The 19664-nt window shown below is 47.0% G+C and overlaps 1 protein-coding gene across 1 annotated transcript in view; it reads left to right on the top strand.

Annotated features, from left to right (window-relative positions):
- Positions 1-19664, top strand: part of PHACTR3 (phosphatase and actin regulator 3) — a 218530-nt gene that overhangs the window by 174609 nt on the left and 24257 nt on the right. Inside the window, exon 8 of the mRNA XM_029220901.1 lies at positions 8722-8875. Coding sequence (XP_029076734.1) covers positions 8722-8875 — 154 coding nt within the window. The remainder of the gene's footprint in view (positions 1-8721; positions 8876-19664) is intronic.

The following is a 19664-nucleotide window of genomic DNA, read 5'->3' as shown; positions in this document are numbered from 1 at the left end:
CTCAGTGGGGCGTGCACCACGTGGTCCTCCTTTCTGCTCTTGGGGGCCAGGCGTACGACAGGTGCACTAGAGATGGTGCCTTGCTGAACCTAACAGATCTGCGAAGGTCACGGCTAAGAGTGTGGATGCTGAGCTCAGGCCTGGGTATGAATCTCGGTTCTGTCGCTTAACCTATCAGCAAGAAAACAGGAGTTCAGTTGTGGACGTGCTAAGTTTGAGATGCCTGATTGGGACCTGGGTAGAGACATCATGAAGGAAGCCAAAGATGCACCATGGATTCAGGAGAGAGGATGTAGCTGGAGAGGGAGATTCTGAGCATTGGCAGCTGGTCCTTAGTGTCGTGGGACTGAAGAGGTTGTGCAGGAAGCAAGCGTGGAGGAGGGGTTTGAGGGTTGAGTCCTGGGCTCACCCACGTCTAGAGGGGAGATGATGCAGAACCAGCCAAGGAGACAGAGGCGTGGCTATGGCAGTGGGAGGATGCCGGCCAGTGGTGCGTAGGGAGAGAGAAGGGAGGCTTCACAAGGAAGAGAGTGGTCCAAGGCCTGAGACCCCCCACGAGCATCCTTTCTCCACCGGGTGGCTAATGGGCGCTGATGAGACGGGGCTGAGGGTATGTTCTGAGTCCCACACACGCTGGTGTGTCGGCCTGCGTGGAGCTCAGGAGGCTGCCCCCCGCCCGGTGAGGTGGAGCCCAGAGCTCTGGGGTCAGCAGCTCTCTGGGCCGTGCTGGGTCCTGGGAGAAGAGCCAGCATTGCCCACCCTGCTTCCTGAGCCCTGTCTGTCAGCTGTGTGTGGGAAAAGCTCTCCAACGTTGGCTGGAGTTGAGCTGGATCTGGTAACATCAAGGTTTTACTTTTTTTTTTTTTTTTTTAACATCTTTATTGGAGTATAATTGCTTTACAATGGTGTGTTAGTTTCTGCTTTGTAACAAAGTGAATCAGTTATACATATGTCCCCATATCTCTTCCCTCTTGCGTCTCCCTCCCTCCCACCCTCCGTATCCTACCCCTCTAGGTGGTCACAAAGCACCGAGCTGATCTCCCTGTGCTATGCGGCTGTTTCCCACTAGCTATCTATTTTACGTTTGTTAGTGTATATATGTCCATGCCACTCTCTCACTTTGTCTCAGCTTACCCTTCCCCCTCCCCGTATCCTCAAGTCCATTCTCTAGTAGGTTGGCATCTTTATTCCCGTCTTGCCCCTAGGTTCTTCTGACGATTTGTTTTTCTTTTTTTTTTTTCGATTCCATATATATGTGTTAGCATACGGTATTTGTTTTTCTCTTTCTGACTTCACTCTGTATGACAGTCTCTAGGTCCATCCACCTCACTACAAATAACTCAGTTTCGTTCCTTTTGATGGCTGAGTAATATTCCATTGTATATATGGTGCCACATCTTATTTATCCATTCATCTGTCGATGGACACTTAGGTTGCTTCCATGTCCTGGTTATTGTAAATAGAGCTGCAATGAACATTTTGGTACACGACTCTTTTTGAATTACGGTTTTCTCAGGGTATATGCCCAGTAGTGGGATTGCTGGGTCATATGGTAGTTCTATTTTTAATTTGTTAAGGAACCTCCATACTTTTCTCCACAGTGGCTGTATCAATTTACATTCCCACCAATGGTGCAAGAGTGTTGCCTTTTCTCCACACCCTCTCCAGCATTTACTGTTTGTAGATTTTTTGATGATGGCCATTCTGACTGGTGTGAGGTGATACCTCATTGTAGTGTTGATTTGCATTTCTCTAATGATTAATGATGTTGAGCATTCTTTCATGTGTTTGTTGGCAATCTGTGTATCTTCTTTGGAGAAATGTCTATTTAGGTCTTCTGCCCATTTTTGGATTGGGTTGTTTGTTTTTTTGATATTGAGCTGCATGAGCTACTTGTATATTTTGGAGATTAATCCTTTGTCAGTTGCTTCATCTGCAAATATTTTCTCCCATTCTGAGGGTTGTCTTTTGGTCTTGTTTATGGTTTCCTTTGCTGTGCAAAAGCTTTTTAGTTTCATTAGGTCCCATCTGTTTATTTTTGTTTTTATTTCCATTTCTCTAGGAGGTGGGTCAAAAAGGATCTTGCCGTGGTGTATGTCATAGAGTGTTGTGCCTGTGTTTTCCTCGAAGACTTTGATGGTGTCTGGCCTTACATTTAGGTCTTTAATCCATTTTGAGTTTATTTTTGTGTATGGTGTTAGGGAGTGTTCTAATTTCATTCTTTTACATGTAGCCGTCCAGTTTTCCCAGCACCACTTATTGAATAGGCTGTCTTTTCTCCACTGTATATTCTCCCCTCCTTTATAAAAGATAAGGTGACCATATGTGCGTGGGTTTATCTCTGGGCTTTCTTTCCTGTTCCATTGATCTATCTTTCTGTTTCTGTGCCAGTACCATACTGTCTTGATTACTGTAGCTTTGTAGTATAGTATGAAGTCAGGGAGCCTGATTCCTCCAGCTCCGTTTTTCATTCTCAAGATTGCTTTGGCTATTCGGGGTCTTTCGTGTTTCCATACAAATTGTGAATTTTTTGTTCTAGTTCTGTGAAAAATGCCAGTGGTAGTTTGATAGGGATTGCATTGAATCTGTAGATTGCTTTGGGTAGTAGAGTCATTTTCACAATGTTGATTCTTCCAATCCAAGAACATGATACATCTCTCCATCTATTTGTATCACCTTTAATTGCTTTCATCAGTGTCTTATAATTTTCTGCATACAGGTCTTCTGTCTCCTTAGGTAGGTTTATTCCTAGATATTTTATTCTTTTTGTTGCAATGGTAAATGGGAGTGTTTCCTTGATTTCACTTTCAGATTTTTCATCATTAGTGTATAGGAATGCAAGAGATTTCTGTGCATTATTTTTGTATCCTGCTACTTTACCAGATTCATTGATTAGCTCTAGTAGTTTTCTGGTAGCATCTTTAGGATTCTCTATGTGTAGTATCATGTCATCTGCAAACAGTGACAGCTTTACTTCTTCTTTTCCGATTCGGATTCCTTTTATTTCCTTTTCTTCTCTGATTGCTGTGGCTAAAACTTCCAAAACTCTGTTGAATAAGAGTGGTGAGAGTGGGCAACCTTGTCTTGTTCCTGATCTTAGTGGGAATGCTTTCAGTTTTTCACCACTGAGGACGATGTTGGCTGTGGGTTTTTCATATATGGCCTTTATTATATTGAGGAAAGTTCCCTCAATGCCTACTTTCTGGAGGGATTTTATCATAAATGGGTGTTGAATTTTGTCAGGAGTTTTCTCTGCATCTATTGAGATTATCATATGGTTTTTCTCCTTCAGTTTGTTAATATGGTGTATCACGCTGATTGATGTGCAAATATTGAAGTATCTTTGCATTCCTGGGATAAACCCCACTTGATCATGGTGTATGATCCTTTTAATGTGCTGTTGGATTCTGTTTGCTAGTGTTCTGTTGAGGATCTTTGCATCTATGTTCATCAGTGATATTGGCCTGTAGTTTTCTTTCTTTGTGACATCTTTGTCTGGTTTCGGTATCAGAGTGATGGTGGCTTCGTAGAATGAATTTGGGAGTGTTCCTCCCACTGCTATATTTTGGAAGAGTGTGAGAAGGATAGGTGTTAGCTCCTCTCTAAATGTTTGATAGAATTCGCCTGTGAAGCCATCTGGTCCTGGGCTTTTGTTTGTTGGACGATTTTTAATCACAGTTTCAATTTCAGTGCTTGTGATTGGTCCGTTCATATTTTCTATTTCTTCCTGGTTCAGTCTCGGAAGGTTGTGCATTTCTAAGAATTTGTCCATTTCTTCCAAGCTGTCCATTTTATTGGCATAGAGTTGCTTGTAGTAATCTCTCACGATCTTTTGTATTTCTGCAGTGTCAGTTGTTACTTCTCCTTTTTCATTTCTAATTCTATTGAGTCTCTCCCTTTTTTTCTTGACATGTATGGCTAGTGGTTTATCTATTTTGTTTTTCTTCTCAAAGAACCAGCTTTTAGTTTTTATTGATCTTTGCTATCGTTTCCTTCATTTCTTTTTCATTTCTTTCTGATCTGATTTTTATGATTTCTTTCCTTCTGCTAACTTTGGGGTTTTTTTTGTTCTTCTTTCTCTAATTGATTTAGGTGTAAGTTTAGGTTGTTTATTTGAGATGTTTCTTGTTTCTTAAGGTAGGATTGTATTGCTATGAACTTCCCTCTTAGAACTGCTTTTGCTGCATCCCATAGGTTTTGGGTTGTCATGTTTTCATTGTCATTTGTTTCTAGGTGTTCTTTGATTTCCTCTTTGATTTCTTCAGTGATCTCTTGGTTATTAAGTAGTGTGTGTTTTATATTTCTTACAGATCTTTTCCTGTAATCGATATCTAGTCTCATAACGTTGTGGTCGGAAAAGATACTTGATATGATTTCAGTTTTCTTACATTTACCAAGGCTTGATTTGTGACCCAGGATATGATCTATCCTGGAGAATGTTCCATGAGCACTTGAGAAGAATGTGTCTTCTGTTATTTTTGAATGGAATGTCCTATAAATATCAATTAAGTCCATCTTGTTTAATGTATCATTTAAAGTTTGTGTTTCCTTATTTATTTTCATTTTGGATGATCTGTCCATGGGTGAAAGTGGGGTGTTAAAGTCCCCTACTATGAATGTGTTACTGTCGATTTCCCCTTTTATGGCTGTTAGTATTTGCCTTATGTATTGAGGTGCTCCTATGTTGGGTGCATAAATATTTACAATTGTTATATCTTCTTCTTGGATCGATCCCTTGATCATTATGTAGTGTCCTTCTTTGTCTCTTGTAATGGTCTTTGTTTTAAAGTCTCTTTTGTCTGATATGAGAATTGCTACTCCAGCTTTCTTTTGACTTCCATTTGCATGGAATATCTTTTTCCATCCCCTCACTTTCAGTCTGTATGTGTCCCTAGGTCTGAAGTGGGTCTCTCGTAGACAGCATATATATGGGTCTTGTTTTTGTATCCATTCAGCAAGTCTGTGTCTTTTGGTTGGTGCATTTAATCCATTTACATTTAAGGTAATTATTGATATGTATGTTCCCATTACCATTTTCTTAATTGTTTTGGGTTTATTATTGTAGGTCTTTTCCTTCTCTTGTGTTTCCTGCCTAGAGAAGTTCCTTTAGTATTTGTTGTAAAGCTGGTTTGGTGGTACCGAATTCTCTTAGCTTTTGCTTGTCTGTAAAGGTTTTAATTTCTCCGTCAAATCCGAATGAGATCCTTGCTGGGTAGAGTAATCTTGGTTGTAGGTTCTTCTCCTTAATCACTTTAAATATGTCCTGCCAGTCCCTTCTGGCTTGCAGAGTTTCTTCTGAAAGATCAGCTGTTAACCTTATGGGGATTCCCTTATGTGTTATCTGTTGTTTTTCCCTTGCTGCTTTTAATATTTGTTCTTTGTATTTAATTTTTGATAGTTTGATTAATATGTGTCTTGGCGTGTTTCTCCTTGGATTTATCCTGTATGGGACTCTCTGTGCTTCCTGGGCTTGATTAACTATTTCCTTTCCCATATTAGGGAAGTTTTCAACTGTAATCTCTTCAAATATTTTCTCAGTCCCTTTTTCTCTTCTAAGGTTTTTCTTTTAATTGACTTACAGTATTTGGCCTATGCATTGATTTTTATTGGCTTTGGCCAATCAACAACTCCATAGAGTATTGAGGAAGACTGGTCTAAAGATAAATGAAAGCCTTGCGCTTGGAAAGACAGTATTGTTTTTGACAAGCACGCCCCCGGGGAGAAGGTAGTTTTGCATTGGGCCAGCTCTGAGTCAGATCCAACGTGGACAGCCTTGCAGTGGGGACTTCAGGGAACCAGCGACAGGTCAAATGATGACAGCTCTTTGGGAATGAAGCCTGTTCCCCTCCCTCCAGTGGCTGCCAGGTCCCTGGTTTTCAGCAGAAAACAGACTGCTTCAAGGCTGCTGCCAAGCTGGAGAAAGGGCCAGGGGAGAAAGGGACTGAGTAAAACATTCTTCCTGAGATTCATCCAGTTTTCCTTGAATAAAGATTCCCTGTGTTGCTGTGCAACCCTTTAGTTAATTTACAGAGTTCTGAAAAAGTTGACTCTAATGATTTTGCAGTTTTCTGGTTGCTTTTATAGAGAGAATTTTCCACTATCTTCACTGCTGTCACTCCACAAAGGTCTTTCTTTTTAAACAGTTATTTTGATATAAGGAAGCTATGTTGATGATTAAAAATAAAATACAGAAAACCAAAATTAATAAGTAAAATCCATTCCTGGCATCTCTGTGCCGATTTATAAGAAGATTATAAATTCTTACAAAATTAGATGCAAACACATACGCAGATATATTTATATATAAAAGTACATACTTTCCTACAGGTTGCTTTTCTTAGCAACATATCCCGTCTGTCTTTTTGTCCCTCAGTAATGCATATACCACTGTTTTTAGGTTCATGATAGGTTCACGATATTCACATGCTACAGATGCGCCATAATTTAACACATGCTGCCTGGTCGTATTTCGGCTGTGTTTAATTTCTTTCTTTCGTAAATGAGGCTGCGTGAACACCCTCTTATGTGTGTTTTGTGTGCTTGTCCCATTTGTTTTGGGAGCAGACTCTTGGAAGTGGGATTTCTGGCCCCAAAGGTAGGATCACAAGTGTGTTTGGGGGCCTTTGGGGGAGAGGGTAGCTTGTTCCCATTGTCAGGACAGGAAGGTCTCCTGGCCTCTGGTTCTCAGTGTCACATCCTGCTCTGGATCCCCTGCTCATTTAGATTAATTCCATCAGTTGTGTAGAAGTGCCCCTCAGCTTCATGAGAAGCCCTCACTTTAAGCTATTTGTCTGGAAGTTTCCCTTTTTGACTTTTAAGTAGTCAAACCTGTTAACCTCCTGATAGCTTGGGGAAGGCCGTCAGCCCAGACGTTTTCATTGTGGCCCTACTGGGTGCCATGTTGTGCTCTTAGGGCCTGGATGAATAAGCCGAGGAGAATTAATTGCTCTTAGCACAGAGATTTCCTGTGGAGTGAATTCTCATTACATCTAGAAATCTCTGATGAAAGGATCTTTCTCTCAGTTAAGAACAAATATGCTTAAAGTTTGTGATGACAAGTATGCCGAGACATTTGCAGTAGGCTTAAAGACATTCTTCATCGAAAGCTAAAAAGATGAAACCACATTCAGTGTAGTTTCATGGTTAGCATATTACAGTTGTCTAAAAATGGCAATCCTTCTCTCCACCTATCAGACCTTTGACATTCACGAAGGATTTGTCCTGAGACCTTTGAGACTCCCTCAGTTCATAAATGCCAGTTTAGCTTTCCATCTCCCCCAGACCATGCAGTAAAGATCAACAGAAAAATGCGTGTGACTGCCTTAGGCTTTCATGATTCTGTAAATACAGGACTCTAGTCATGTATAAAGCTATTAAAACAAAATTGGGCTGGAGTCCTGGCTGAAATGGCTTTGGGGGTCATTATTTTTCTCTTTGTCTCTAATAAAACGCACAGCAAACAAGTTCATATTAGAAACTCAAGCCTCAGTCAAGTCCAATTTTTTATATCTTACTTTATCCCAGACTTCTGTTAAACTATCACCTTAGTAGGCATTTCTTGCTTTGTATTCCTGTACCCCACAGTAGCAATGGGCTTTCTTTGGGGAGCCATTATTCTTAAGAAATAAAGTTTCCCTCCACCTGTGGGCTTGACCTCATTGGATGATGGTCTGAGCCCCCGGGATTTAAACCCATGCCCTAGTGAAAGCGCGAGACCACACACCGCAAAACTGCAGTCTATACTGTGTTCCGGAGTTCCCTGCCCGTTACCAGCACGGGCGCTCGCTGCGGGGCAGGTAAGGACTCTGCTCTTCATGCAGCTCCATGCCGTTTCCTCTTCTGCCCGTGAATGCAGCCAGCCCCCTTTTCTGCTCTTCAGTACGTTTAAACGTCGTTCCTTAAGACCATACATGCACACCGATGTCACTCTGCTGCTTGGACGTGTGTAGAACTGAAAGTCAATGTCAGCCTCCTAGACCCTGAACCAGGCTCACTCAGCCGTGTTCCTTGATAACCTGCTACGTCAACACTGTTCCAGGACCCAGGAGAACAGACTGTTGTCGAGCTTAAAAGCTAGTGGAGGGGATGGAGGATAAGCTAGTGAACAAGAAAGAGACCAGATAGGGGAGGAGTTAATCGGGTGGGTGATGGTGATTGGAGGACCCATCGGGCCTCTTTGAGGGCAGGGCTCGAGGCCAGCAGCGTGATTCAGGAGGTGGCCGGCCCTGGATGGTCCAGGCAGAGCCAGGGGGGTCGCCATGGGAAAGACATGGTGCAGAGACCCTGAGTTGGGATCGTCCAGGAATGGAAGAGGACCCACATGGCCACGGGGTCACAGGCAGAGGGGAGAGGAGGGTGACAGGGGGATGAGGGGAGGGACCACCACGGGTAAAGTAACTGTAGTTTATGATCTGCACCCGGGCACTTCTGAAAGAAAACGTGGAGCTATTAGTAATCGCTCTGGGGCAAAGGGTGTCGATCGGGACTGCCTCTCGAGACCCCGGATGCGTGAACGATCCCGCACCTGTGGAAGGCGTGGTTGTGTGTGGGCCTTCGTGAGGGGAGGTGCGTTGCCCACCGTTCGCTGGAGGGCATCACAGCTGCCAGACGTGCCCGCGTGGCTCTGGTCCAGGTTCTTCCCTGCAGGAGGGTGGGACGTGCTCGCTGCACTGGCAGCCTGCGGCCCCCTGACACCCGCTTTCTCGGCGCCCCTTCTCGTAGGAACACTGCCGAGGAAGTGCAAGAAGGAGCTCCTGGCAGTGAAACTGAGGAACCGGCCCAGCAAGCAGGAACTGGAGGACCGCAATATCTTCCCCAGGAGGACGGCCGAAGAGAGGCAGGAGATCCGGCAGCAGGTTGAGATGAAGCTCTCCAAGTGAGTGGCGCGTGGACACGGTGGGGGCTGGTCCCGGCCCTGCAGCCCGACCCCTCGGACGTCCCACCTTCCCCACACTGCGCTGTCCCGGCCCCAAACGCAGTGCCCGGGGCGGGTTTCCCAGCCTCGCCACTGTCAGCGCTCAGGGCCAGATGGCTTTTCACCACCGGGGCCGTCGGGGCACTGTCGGATGCTTGGCAGCCTCCCTGGCCTCTGCAGGCTGCACGCCTCTGTGACAGCCGACACTGTCCCCAGACATTGCCCGATCCCCGCTGGGGGCCCCTCTTCCCTGTGGAGAAGTACTGGTTATAGAAGCCAAGCAAGGCCTCTGGTGTGGACAGGCTCCGGGGGGCTGCCGGTGCTACTGGTCTGTGGCGACCCCCTGCCCTCCGGAGGAGCGAGGGCCGGGAGCAGGATCTCCCGAACTCGGGGCCCCTGACGTTCGGGGCCGGATGACGCTGATGGGGCCGTCCTGCGCGCGGTAGGACATTTAGCAGCATCCCTGGCCTCTACCCTGGAGATGCTCACAGCCCCTCACCCTGCTTCCCATGGTGACAACCAAAAGTGTCTCCAGTTACTGCCAAGTGTCCCCTGGGGGACGGAGCCATCCCCCAGTCGAGGACCCCTGATCTGAAGGTCACCCTGGACTTCTTCTCCAGGTGGTCTTTCCTCTGCCTGAGGCTCAGGTCTTCTCATTTCGGGTGGACGGGCCCTTGTCTCTGCTCTCTGCCGGGGAGCTTGGGCCCCCGTGTTGCCACCCTCTGAAATCCTTTGAGTTTTTTCAGAGCGGAGGGCAATGAGTGTGAGGGGGTGAAGCCCAGCGCCCAGATGCTGTGATTCTGTGGGCCTCAGTTTTCTTACCTGTAAAATGGGGATGATACCAGCTGTGGGATCACGGTGGAGGAGGGGCGGGCTCAGCGTGGCGCACATTTCTGCAGGCAGCCGGGGTCCCCAGCTGGGGTCCTGAGGGCTTGGAATCACATAGCCCTGCTCTGTGCTGACGTGCTGGGGGACCTTGGACCAGCGGCCTTACCTCCCCGGGCCTTGGTTTTCTCGTCTATAAAGTGAGGTGCTGATGCTCTCTAGGTCATTGTGAATTTGGGGGGGAGATCCCGTAAGGAAGGCGTATGGCCGAGCCCTGGCACAAAGTAGGTGCTCAGTAAGTCGGTGCTCACCATGGCTCGTGGGGCCTGGGAGCCGGGTCCTCAGCCCCTCCTCCTGTATCAGCTCTGAACCCAGACCAGGGAGAAGCTTTTTAAAATACAGATTGATGAGCCCCACCCCGACCTGATCAGTCTCTGGGCTGAGAGGGGGATTTTAACGAATTCCCTGATATTAACGGGTTGAGGGGGCCTCTGCAGGTTGGACGTTCTTAGCCTGATTGCAGTGAGATTGTCAACCCACCACGCACTTAGCACTCTGCGTCTGGTCATTCAGCAAAGGCTTATTTTACTCAAATGAGGGGCAGGCAGGCGCCGTGGCCGTTGCTAGAGATACAGTTGTGGGTAATGAGGGAGAGAGCTCCCCTGAGCTTCATATTCCCGGAAGCATCCTCAGACCTCTTCCTGCGTGGCTGGTACCCACCCTGGGGCTTTGTACAGACCAGATGGGTGCTCAGTAAATGCTTATGGGTGGGAAGGAAGGAGGGGTGGAAACACAGGTGCATCGATCTCATGGCCAAGGGGATATGCTGGCAGATGAAGCTTGGTGTCCTTGTTGCCTGTCTCATGGACGGGATGCACCATCGCACGAGGCCTGGTTTTCTCTCGTTTCTAATGAGATTGAACTTTTTTTTCAGTGTTTATTAGCTGTCTGGTTTTTTTCAGTTCCTTTCATGTACATTACCTGCAGTTTTCTTTATCTTAATGATTTGAGGATTTTACCCTGGAAACTGCAGCTTCCAGTCTTTTCCAGGTCTGTAAATTACACCTCTTCTCCCTCTTCAGGACTGGTATTGCCATTTTGTTCATGCTTTCCTTTGATGTGGGAAAGTTTTTTGTCTTTAAAGGGATCAGATTATCGCTCATATACTTCAGGTGTCAGGAGACTTTTCCTGTGAAGAGTCAGATACTGAATATTTCTGGCCCTGTGGATCCTACTGTGTCTCTGTGGCCACACGACCTTGTCGTCACGCTAACGCGTGGCCAATGCGTGGTGAGTGAGTGTGGCTGCATGCCAATGCGACTTTATGTACAAACATAAACAGCAGCCCACGGGGCAGAGTTTCCTGGGCCCTGATACACTTTATGGTCCATATTATCTGTGCCATGTTTTAAAACATCCTTCCCTGCCCGAAAGTCAAAAAAAATGATGTTTACACGTATTATTTTTGCAGTTGTCATCTAATTAGGCCAAGCGATAATGGTTTTCTATTTGCTAAACAAACCAACTTCTCTTTCAAGATAGAATATTAAGTGAATTTAAAAAAATAGAAAACATTGTAGCATATGTGATTCAAGGATAACAAAATGGTCATGATGGTGCTTGGCTTAAGAGAACTCTGGGGACCCCACTCCTGTTTCCCAGTGCAGATGGGAGGTGGGAAAAGGTGGGGTGCTGGGAAACCTCAAAGGACTCCTAATTAAGTGATACCCCAGACACAGGCCCTGGACGGAATCTGTAACTCATTTTAAAGCTTGGACTAGAACATAGTAGCTCCTTGGATGTTTGTCACCATGTTTAAAAACGGAAAAGCGACCCCAGAATTAGACACGAAGAGAGCGTGGTTGAGAAGTCACATCCCAGGCAGGCAGACGTAGCCTTCCTGGCCGGCCCGGTTTGTTTCCCCTGCAGAAATGGTTTAATTGGATCCTTTGTCTTTGTTTTGCCGCCTTTCAGAGATTCTTCTGCCATCGCTTGCTGAATAATTCAGCCTCTGGTTGCTGTGGCAACGTGCCATTCACCGTATCCTGAAGTGCAGTCGGTGATTTCGTACTGTGTTTTTTTAAAAATTTCCAGCCCCTTACTCTTTTTTTTTTTTTTTTTTTTTTTTTTTTTGCGGTACGCGGGCCTCTCACTGTTGCGACCCCTCCCGTTGCGGGACACAGGCTCCGGACGCGCTGGCCCAGCGGCCATGGCTCACGGGCCTAGCCGCTCCGCGGCATGTGGGATCTTCCTGGACCGGGGCACGAACCCGTGTCCCCTGCATCGGCAGGCGGACTCCCAACCACTGTGCCACCGGGGAAGCCCCGGACCCTTTACTCTTTCATCTTTTGGGCGCTCCTAGGGCTTTTCAGGATGAAGTGGTCACGGTCTCCCCTGACTCTGTGTGCTGGCTCTGGGGATTTGCATGAAGTTGGAGTCAGCTTGGGAGTAAAGGAGGAGTAAAGCCCTGTGATCATGGTCACCCCCTTTCTATATGGGAGCCCAGCTCACCTTTACGGCGTGTGTAAGTGAATCCGCAGGGTATTACAGACCCTTAGCTCCCGTGCCTCACACAGTGGGCAAGTTCTAGAAATTACTGTCTTGCTTCAGTTGGGTTGTGTGCATGCCAGTTAAGGATGCCCGACAGCTTTCTCTTTTATTATTATTATATAAGCTTCAGGTGTCCAGCATTGTAGTTCGACATCTGTATATACTACAGAGTGATCAAGTGACAACTTTCCCTTTTAAGTGCGGACCCCGTACAATATGTTTTGCTTCCTTTCCCTCATTTCATTTAATCTTTACAGGAACCGATAGAGGAGGTGTTATTATCATCTCCATTTTACAGATGAGAAAACTAAGGCTTGAAGAGAGAGGTTAAGGAACTTGCCCAGGGTCACACAGCTCAGAGGAGGTGGGCTAGGAGTCAGACAATGGGTGGTCCCTCAGAACCCCCAGGCCTGGGTGGCGGGGGAAGCAGAGCTCTGGGGGCCTGGCTTATCTAAGTCTCTGCTTTGCGTTTTCTCATACTGGTGTGGCTTCCATCAGGGGACATTCAGGCCTCCAGCCAGTGCCCTGGGCTTCTGTGCAAAACACTCCATGCCTGTGTTGGCGGGAACCGGAGGGGATGCAAATATTCTCCCACCTCCGGAACAGTGCAGTTAGCAAACAGAGACTCTTGGCCGACCACGGGCTCTGGGGAAACGTAGACAAGTAGGTTCAAATCCCAGGCTTTCCGTCACAGCGGTGTGGGTTTGGGCCAGCACGGCCTTCTCTGAATCTCCCCCTGGTTTGTAAATTTAACACTGTGGCAGCACCTTCCTCCTGGGGCCCCTTTAGAAGGTTCCAGGTTAGTCCCTGGACAGACAGGTGAAAGTGCATCCCTGCAGGAGGCGCTCTGGGGGGTGGAGCTGCTGCTGTTTGGTCCTGGCTGGATGCACTCGGGCTAGTTGTCACCTGGGCAGGGGCAGAGGCTACCTAGCAGGCCAGGCCAGGGTAGTGAGCTGCTGTAGAAGCAGCGCCTGGAGGGCCAAGGTCGTGTTAGCGTAGTTGTTAATGTCAGTACATTGTTGTTCTCGTCCGTGACTGTGGTGTTTTTTGCCCGGCCGGCACCTCCGGAGTGATGCACAAACCTTCTGTTAAGTCTCCCTTGGGGCGTCCTCTGCTGTGGGACCGCATGTGAGAAGCTGATTAATGCTCAGTAGCGCCCTCCAGTGGCACGTTAATACAGGCGTTCAGTGCACGTGCATTAAATGACCCTCCAGCCGGTCCCTTTGTACGTTTTGTTCTCCCACATCCAGAACAGGCTGCCGCCACTCAGGCCTCCGGGAAACAGATTCCCAGGAAGACGTGTTCTGTGCTCCTGCTCCCTTGCCCCGTGCTTGCCTTGAAATCTGCGGAATTTTAAGGAGGCTTGATGCTTTTAAGGATGGAGGTGGAGATTGGCACTCTTATAATCACCATGAACCTAGCATTAACCGTGGGACTTTCTTTCCGCTGAAGGTGTCAGGAATGCTGGGGCGCAGTGCAGGGTCTCAGTTCTGTGGACACAGGGTTTAGAAAATACAGAAACCTTACTTTTTCTGGCCTTAGCAGGAAAAAAAAATGGCTAATTTTAATTGCTGCAAAGGAAGCTGCTCCTTTGGGAGGTGTTGAGGCGTCATTGCAGCGGGTGGGGGATTGCATAATAACAGATGTTGATAAATATTTGCTGCTTTTCCTCTTCCCGACCTGCAGTGCCGGGTGGGAGCCCAGCTCCTCCTGGGTGACTTGAATCCTGCCCCATATGCACCATCTAAGGAGGGACAGAAAAGTGTGGTTATTAATGATTGTCGTTGCTAACATGTATTCAGTGTCTTCTGTGTACCAGCTTCCTGCTAAGCGTTTCATGCGTATTACCTCCTTGGAGCCTTGCGAGAGCTCTCTGGGGTAGGTGCTATTAATGGTCCTGTTTTTCAGATGAGGGTAACTGGCTCAGAACAGTGCAGTCACTTGCCTGTGCTCACACAGCGGGAAATATGGGGTGCGGGGGTAATTGGTCACCCGATCCACGCCAGTTCCAACATCAGAGCGTCCATCCAAATCACCAGGGAGCTTTGTGAAAGCACAGATTCCCAGGCCCCACCCCAAGTCTCTTGAACAGGAATCTGTATTTTAACAGAGCCCTTCTCCTAAGTGTCACTGTTGCCTTAGGCTGCACTGTGTCCCCTTCCTTGTCACCCTTGGAAGACCGTTCTTGGAGGCCTCAGGATCAAAATAAGCTGTACTTCTGTGTAACAGCTGTCTGTTAGTATCTTGAGGAGAATGCACATTTTGTAGTTGATTGTGCTTCCCTTTTTGCCTTGGCCACCAGGAAGCTCATAGCCAAGTATGCAGATACCTGTCACAAGTGTGTTGTATCATTTGGGTTGTGTGTCTGATCTTCTGTTGTATGGCCTTTGTCTTAATTTCCTCAACTCTTTTTTTTTTTTTGGAAGGAAGGAGTCTCACATTTATTGATCATACTGTGTTCTACCTCTTTCACCTATGTTACATTTTTTCATGGTTACAAGAAAACTAAGATATAGGCATTACCACAGACTCTTGCCATTTGATGATTCAACATTGGAGGTTTTGCCTATTTGCCAGTAGGACTTGAAATTTTTCTAAAGCATTCACGTGAAACTGATGCCCACCTGGAGGCTGAGGTCGTGGAGGGAGTGATTGTGAGCGAGACACGATTATTGGTGAGCATCTCTATTTCAGTTTGAGTTTGCTTTTGTCACCTCTCTTCCTGTCTGCTGTAGTTCTCCAAAGTGCTTCAGTAGTTTCCTTTTTTTAAAATTGAAGTATAGATGATTTACAATATTGCATTAGTTTCAGGTGTACAACTTAGTGATTGTGCATTTTTGAGACTATACTCCATTATAGGTTATTACAAGATAATGGGTATAATTCCCTGTACTATACAGTATATCTTTGCTGCTTATCTATTTTATGTATAGTAGTTTGTATCTGTTAATCTCATACCCCGAATTTGTCCCTCCCCCTTTTCCTCTCCCCTTTGGTAGCCACAAGTTTGTTTTCTATGTCTGTGAGTCTGTTTCTGTTTTGTATACATATTCATTTGCATTATTTTTTAGATTCATATATACATGACATCATATAGTACTTGTCTTTCTCTGACTTATTTCACTAAGGATAATATTCTCTAGGTCCGTCCGTGTTGCTGCAAATGGCAGTTTTTCATTCTTTTTTATGGCTGCTTAATATTCTGTGTGTATGTACATATACCTTAAGCCAGTTGTCTGTTGATGGACACTCGGGTTGTTTCCATGTCTTGGCTGTTGTAAATAGTGCTGCTATGAACATTGGGGTGCGTGTTTCTTTTCAAAGTAGTGTTTTCATTTCTTTTGGATTTATACCCAGGAGTGGAATTTCTGGTCATGTGATAGTTCTATTTTTAATTTTTTAAGGAACCTCCACACTGTTCTTCATGGTGGTTGTACCAATTTACATTCCCACCAACAGTGTAGGAGGGTTCCCTTTTTCCACACCCTCTCCAGCATTTGTTATGTATAGACTTTTTGATGATGGCCATTCTGACTGGTGTGAGGTGATACCTCACTGTAGTTTTGATTTTCATTTCTCTAATTATTAGTGATGTTGAGCATCTTTTCACGTGCCTGTTGGCCATCTGTATGTCTTCTTTGGAGAAATGTCTAGTTAGGTCTTCTGCCCATTTTTTGGATTGGATTGTTTGGTTTTTTGATATTGAATTGTACGAGCTGTTTGTAGATTTTGGGTATTAACCTCTTGTCAGTCACATCATTTGCAAATATTTTCTCCCATTCGGTAGGTTGTCTTTTTGTTTTATTGATGGTTTCCTTTGCTGTGCAAACGCTTTTAAGTTTAATTAGGTCCCATCTGTTTATTTTTGCATTTATTTCTTTTGCCTTAGGAGATTGATCCAAGAAAATAATGCTGCAATTTATGTCAAAGAGTGTTCTGCCTATGTTCTCTCCTAGGAGTTTTATGGTTTCAGGTCTTACATTTAGGTCTTTAAACCATTTTGAGTTTATTTTTGTATGTGGTATGAGGGAATGTTCTAATCTCATTGATTTACATGTGGCTGCCCAGTTTTCCAGCACCACTTACTGAAAAGACTGTCTTTTCTCCATTGTATATCCTTGCCTCCTTTGTTATAGATTAATTGACCGTAGGCGTGTGGGTTTATTTCTGGGCTCTCTATTCTTTTCCATTCATCCATATGTCTGTTTTTCGTGCCAGTAGCACTCTGTTTGATTACTGTAGCTTTGTAGTATAGTCTGCAGTCTGGGAGGGTTGTGCCTCCTGCTTTGTCCTTTTTTCCTCAGGATTGCTTTAATTTGCTCAACTCTTAATTTTATCTCTAGGGGGTATAGTTTTCATTACATGATTTCAAACCCATTTCTCAATTTTAACTATAAAAATGTAAGTAAAAAATACATATTTTTTTATGGAGGCCCTGTTAGCATGCATAAGATTTTGCCATCTAACATCATGTCAGAAGGGTTTTCCATTCTTTTTCATAGGATTCAAATGTTCATTTTTAATAGTGGTCTAGTGTGTTAAGGAGGGGACAGACCTACCAGCTTTGCTTTTCCCTCCCACAGTCAAGACTTTTAGTTTGCTTCAAAATCTTTACTTTTAAAATAAAACTACATGTAATGCTTATTTTCACACATCAGTGTTTTTTTTTTCTTTTTATGGATTATTTACATGAGCAGCATTTCCAGAAATGATAAAAGAGGAGGAGGAAAATGCATTGAATTAGATGATGTCATCATTCAAGAATGAAAACCAGTTGTCAGCAGAACCCAGCAGATCAGTGGGTAACAGCCTGGAATTTGTGGTTCAGGAGGGAGGGAGCAAAATTTCTTAACAAATACATGAAAATAATTCAGCTTCACTAGTAACTACAGACATTAAAAAATTCATAGTAACAAAGAACCTTTCATCCCCAATTAAAATGACAATAAAACTTAAAATATTATTTTTAAATATTCTAAGTTATATTTTACTAATGTAAATACTGATCATGATATAAGAATATCCCACCCTAGTGAGTTGGTGGTTTCCATTGCCATCCCACTGCTGGCAGCCATGTGACTTGAAAATAACTGGGCAGGTGAAGAGCCAGGATGACAATTTGCACATTTTAACCGAACACTCTGCTTCTGGGAGTTTATATTCAGGGATTTAGAAGGAGAAGAAGCATGCTGTGATGGTTAGTTTTAGTCCCAGAGGACTTTGTGTCTGCGGGGTCCCCCCCCCTTAGTGTCTCTGGGGACAGAGGGTCAGGACACAGTGTGACAGCCGAGAATCTCCATCCTCCAGATGTGCTGCAGGTGGGGCAGGTCTGTTTCAGGTCCTGAGGACGTTACACGCTGCGACGTGGGGACAGTGTTCCTGCAGAAGCTGTCGTTCAGGCTTCGAAGGGGCCAGCCGGGGGTGGGCTTGGTCTCAGGGGGCCTTCGTTCTGCTGTGAACTTGTACCGAAACCTGTGTGGATGACAGCTCTCACTTCCACTATAGTGTCCTTTGGTAAATTTCAGGCAAGTGGAGGGGGGAGAGCCAGCTTCTGACCCAGGTTTCATGACAACATGACCAGCAGCGAATGGGACAGACTGGCCCTGACCGCAGGCTGGGCACCGAGCTGCTTGTGTCCCTAGCTGGACCGCAGTGCTGGGCAGGAGCGGTCCTCCCTGCTGGGTCCCAGTGTCTGTGGTGGAGCAGCCAGACTGTGGGTTCCAGAGCCCTCGCTCTACCCGCGCCCCGCCCCGGGAGCATCTCATCTTCCACAAAAGCACAGAGAGCACGTGACGCACTACGGCTCAATCCACTTCCTGGTTCATCGGAACGAACGCGTCAGTAACAGCCGCATCCTCCGCTGGTCCTTCGCCTGATTCAGCGTCGGCAGCCCTAGAACCTTCCCTCTGTGTTCCGTGCGGTGTGGGCTCCTGTACACGGGCCTTGGCTTCGGTCCCTAGTAGACCCTCTGATGCCCACGCTGCAGCCTCACCTCGGATGCAGGACGTGACACTCCTGGGTCAGGGCCTGGTGCGGCCACCCCCGACTTGTATAATAACAGCTGTTACTGCCGAACCTGAAGTTCCTCGCAGATTTTGCCTCCTACCCCTCGGTTTATGCATGGTTGCCGTGACGTAAGAGTGTGTTGTAAATGACTTACGGGGGAGGTCAAGACCGCGGAAGAGCAGGCCTGCTTTCTCTTGCAGCATCGCATCTCACACCCTTGCATGTCTCCTGGGACGCAAAAGCCCCGTCACAAATCTCGGGTCCCTGCAGAGCGCAGGGGCCGGGTGCTGGGGAGCAGAGGTGGAAAGACAGGCTCAGAGGTGCATCATGTCTAATAAAATATGTGCAAAATAGACGTGTGAATCAGCCATGGAAGTGGAGGGTCTAGGAGGGAGCGATGAATCTGGCAGGAGGGAGGAAGAGTTGGGGTGCAGGCATCAGAGAGGGGGTGACGTGACGCGCGGTCTTGATGGCTCGATACGTGTCAGCCCACGTGGCAGCCGGAGCGCAAGGATGTCCCGGGCAGAGAGCAGCCGCAATGAAGTCCCGCGGCCTGAACCCGCATCGCCCTCTGGAGAACGTGGTGTGGCTGTGAAGGGCTGGGGCGAGCGGGGGCAGGGGAGAGGCTGCAGGGCTACAGGGCCAGGTGGTGGGCACCCTCCTAGCGCCTGGTCCGCACGCGGCTGTCTCTGGTCCCTCCCGGAGGGACCTCCCTTGATGTCCCCCATTCTCCATCCCATCATCCCGTTTTCTTCACCGCACTTAACTGCTGTCTGAAATTCCCCTTTATGCCTTTCTTTGCCTCTTTGGGGTCTGTCTCCCCGCTAGAACACTGGGATCCTGCCTCTGCTGTTCGCCTGGGGTGCCCCCTGTCACACTGAGCAGCCGCTCCATGAATTGGTGTAAACGGTGAACAGGGACATCTGGCCTTTCCTGAGAAGCAGTGAGGGTCCCCTGAGGGCTCATGAGCAGGGGCGTGGCAGGGCGACGGCACGTCTGAGGTCCCCTCTGCCTACACGTGTGGGGGGTGTCAGGCTGGGGGTCCTGACGGGGGCATGTGACGCTGGTCTTGCAAGAGCCAAGCTGGACGTCATCACGTGACGGTGGGGCCGCGGGGCGTGGGTGGGCGGAGGCGGACGAGGGGCGGGACCCCGGTAAGGGCTTGAGGAGGTGCCGGGACGGGGAGGGGCTGATGCTCTGCGCCGGGGCGGGGGATACAGGAAGAAGGAAGGGAGGTGCTTGAGGAAGGCTCGTGCCCACGTTTGGGCACAGAGCTGGCCGTGTCTCTGGCGCTGTTAGCAGGGGTTCGATCCACGAGCAGGGGCGCAGACTGCCTTGGGGAGCCTCCCCTGGCGGTTTTGAACTAACC

This window comes from Monodon monoceros, unplaced genomic scaffold, assembly GCF_005190385.1.
Source record: "Monodon monoceros isolate NGI ecotype Baffin Bay Population unplaced genomic scaffold, NGI_Narwhal_1 Super_Scaffold_13, whole genome shotgun sequence".
In the NCBI taxonomy this organism is placed as follows: Eukaryota; Metazoa; Chordata; class Mammalia; order Artiodactyla; family Monodontidae; genus Monodon; species Monodon monoceros.
This window is presented reverse-complemented; position numbering and strand designations above follow the sequence as displayed.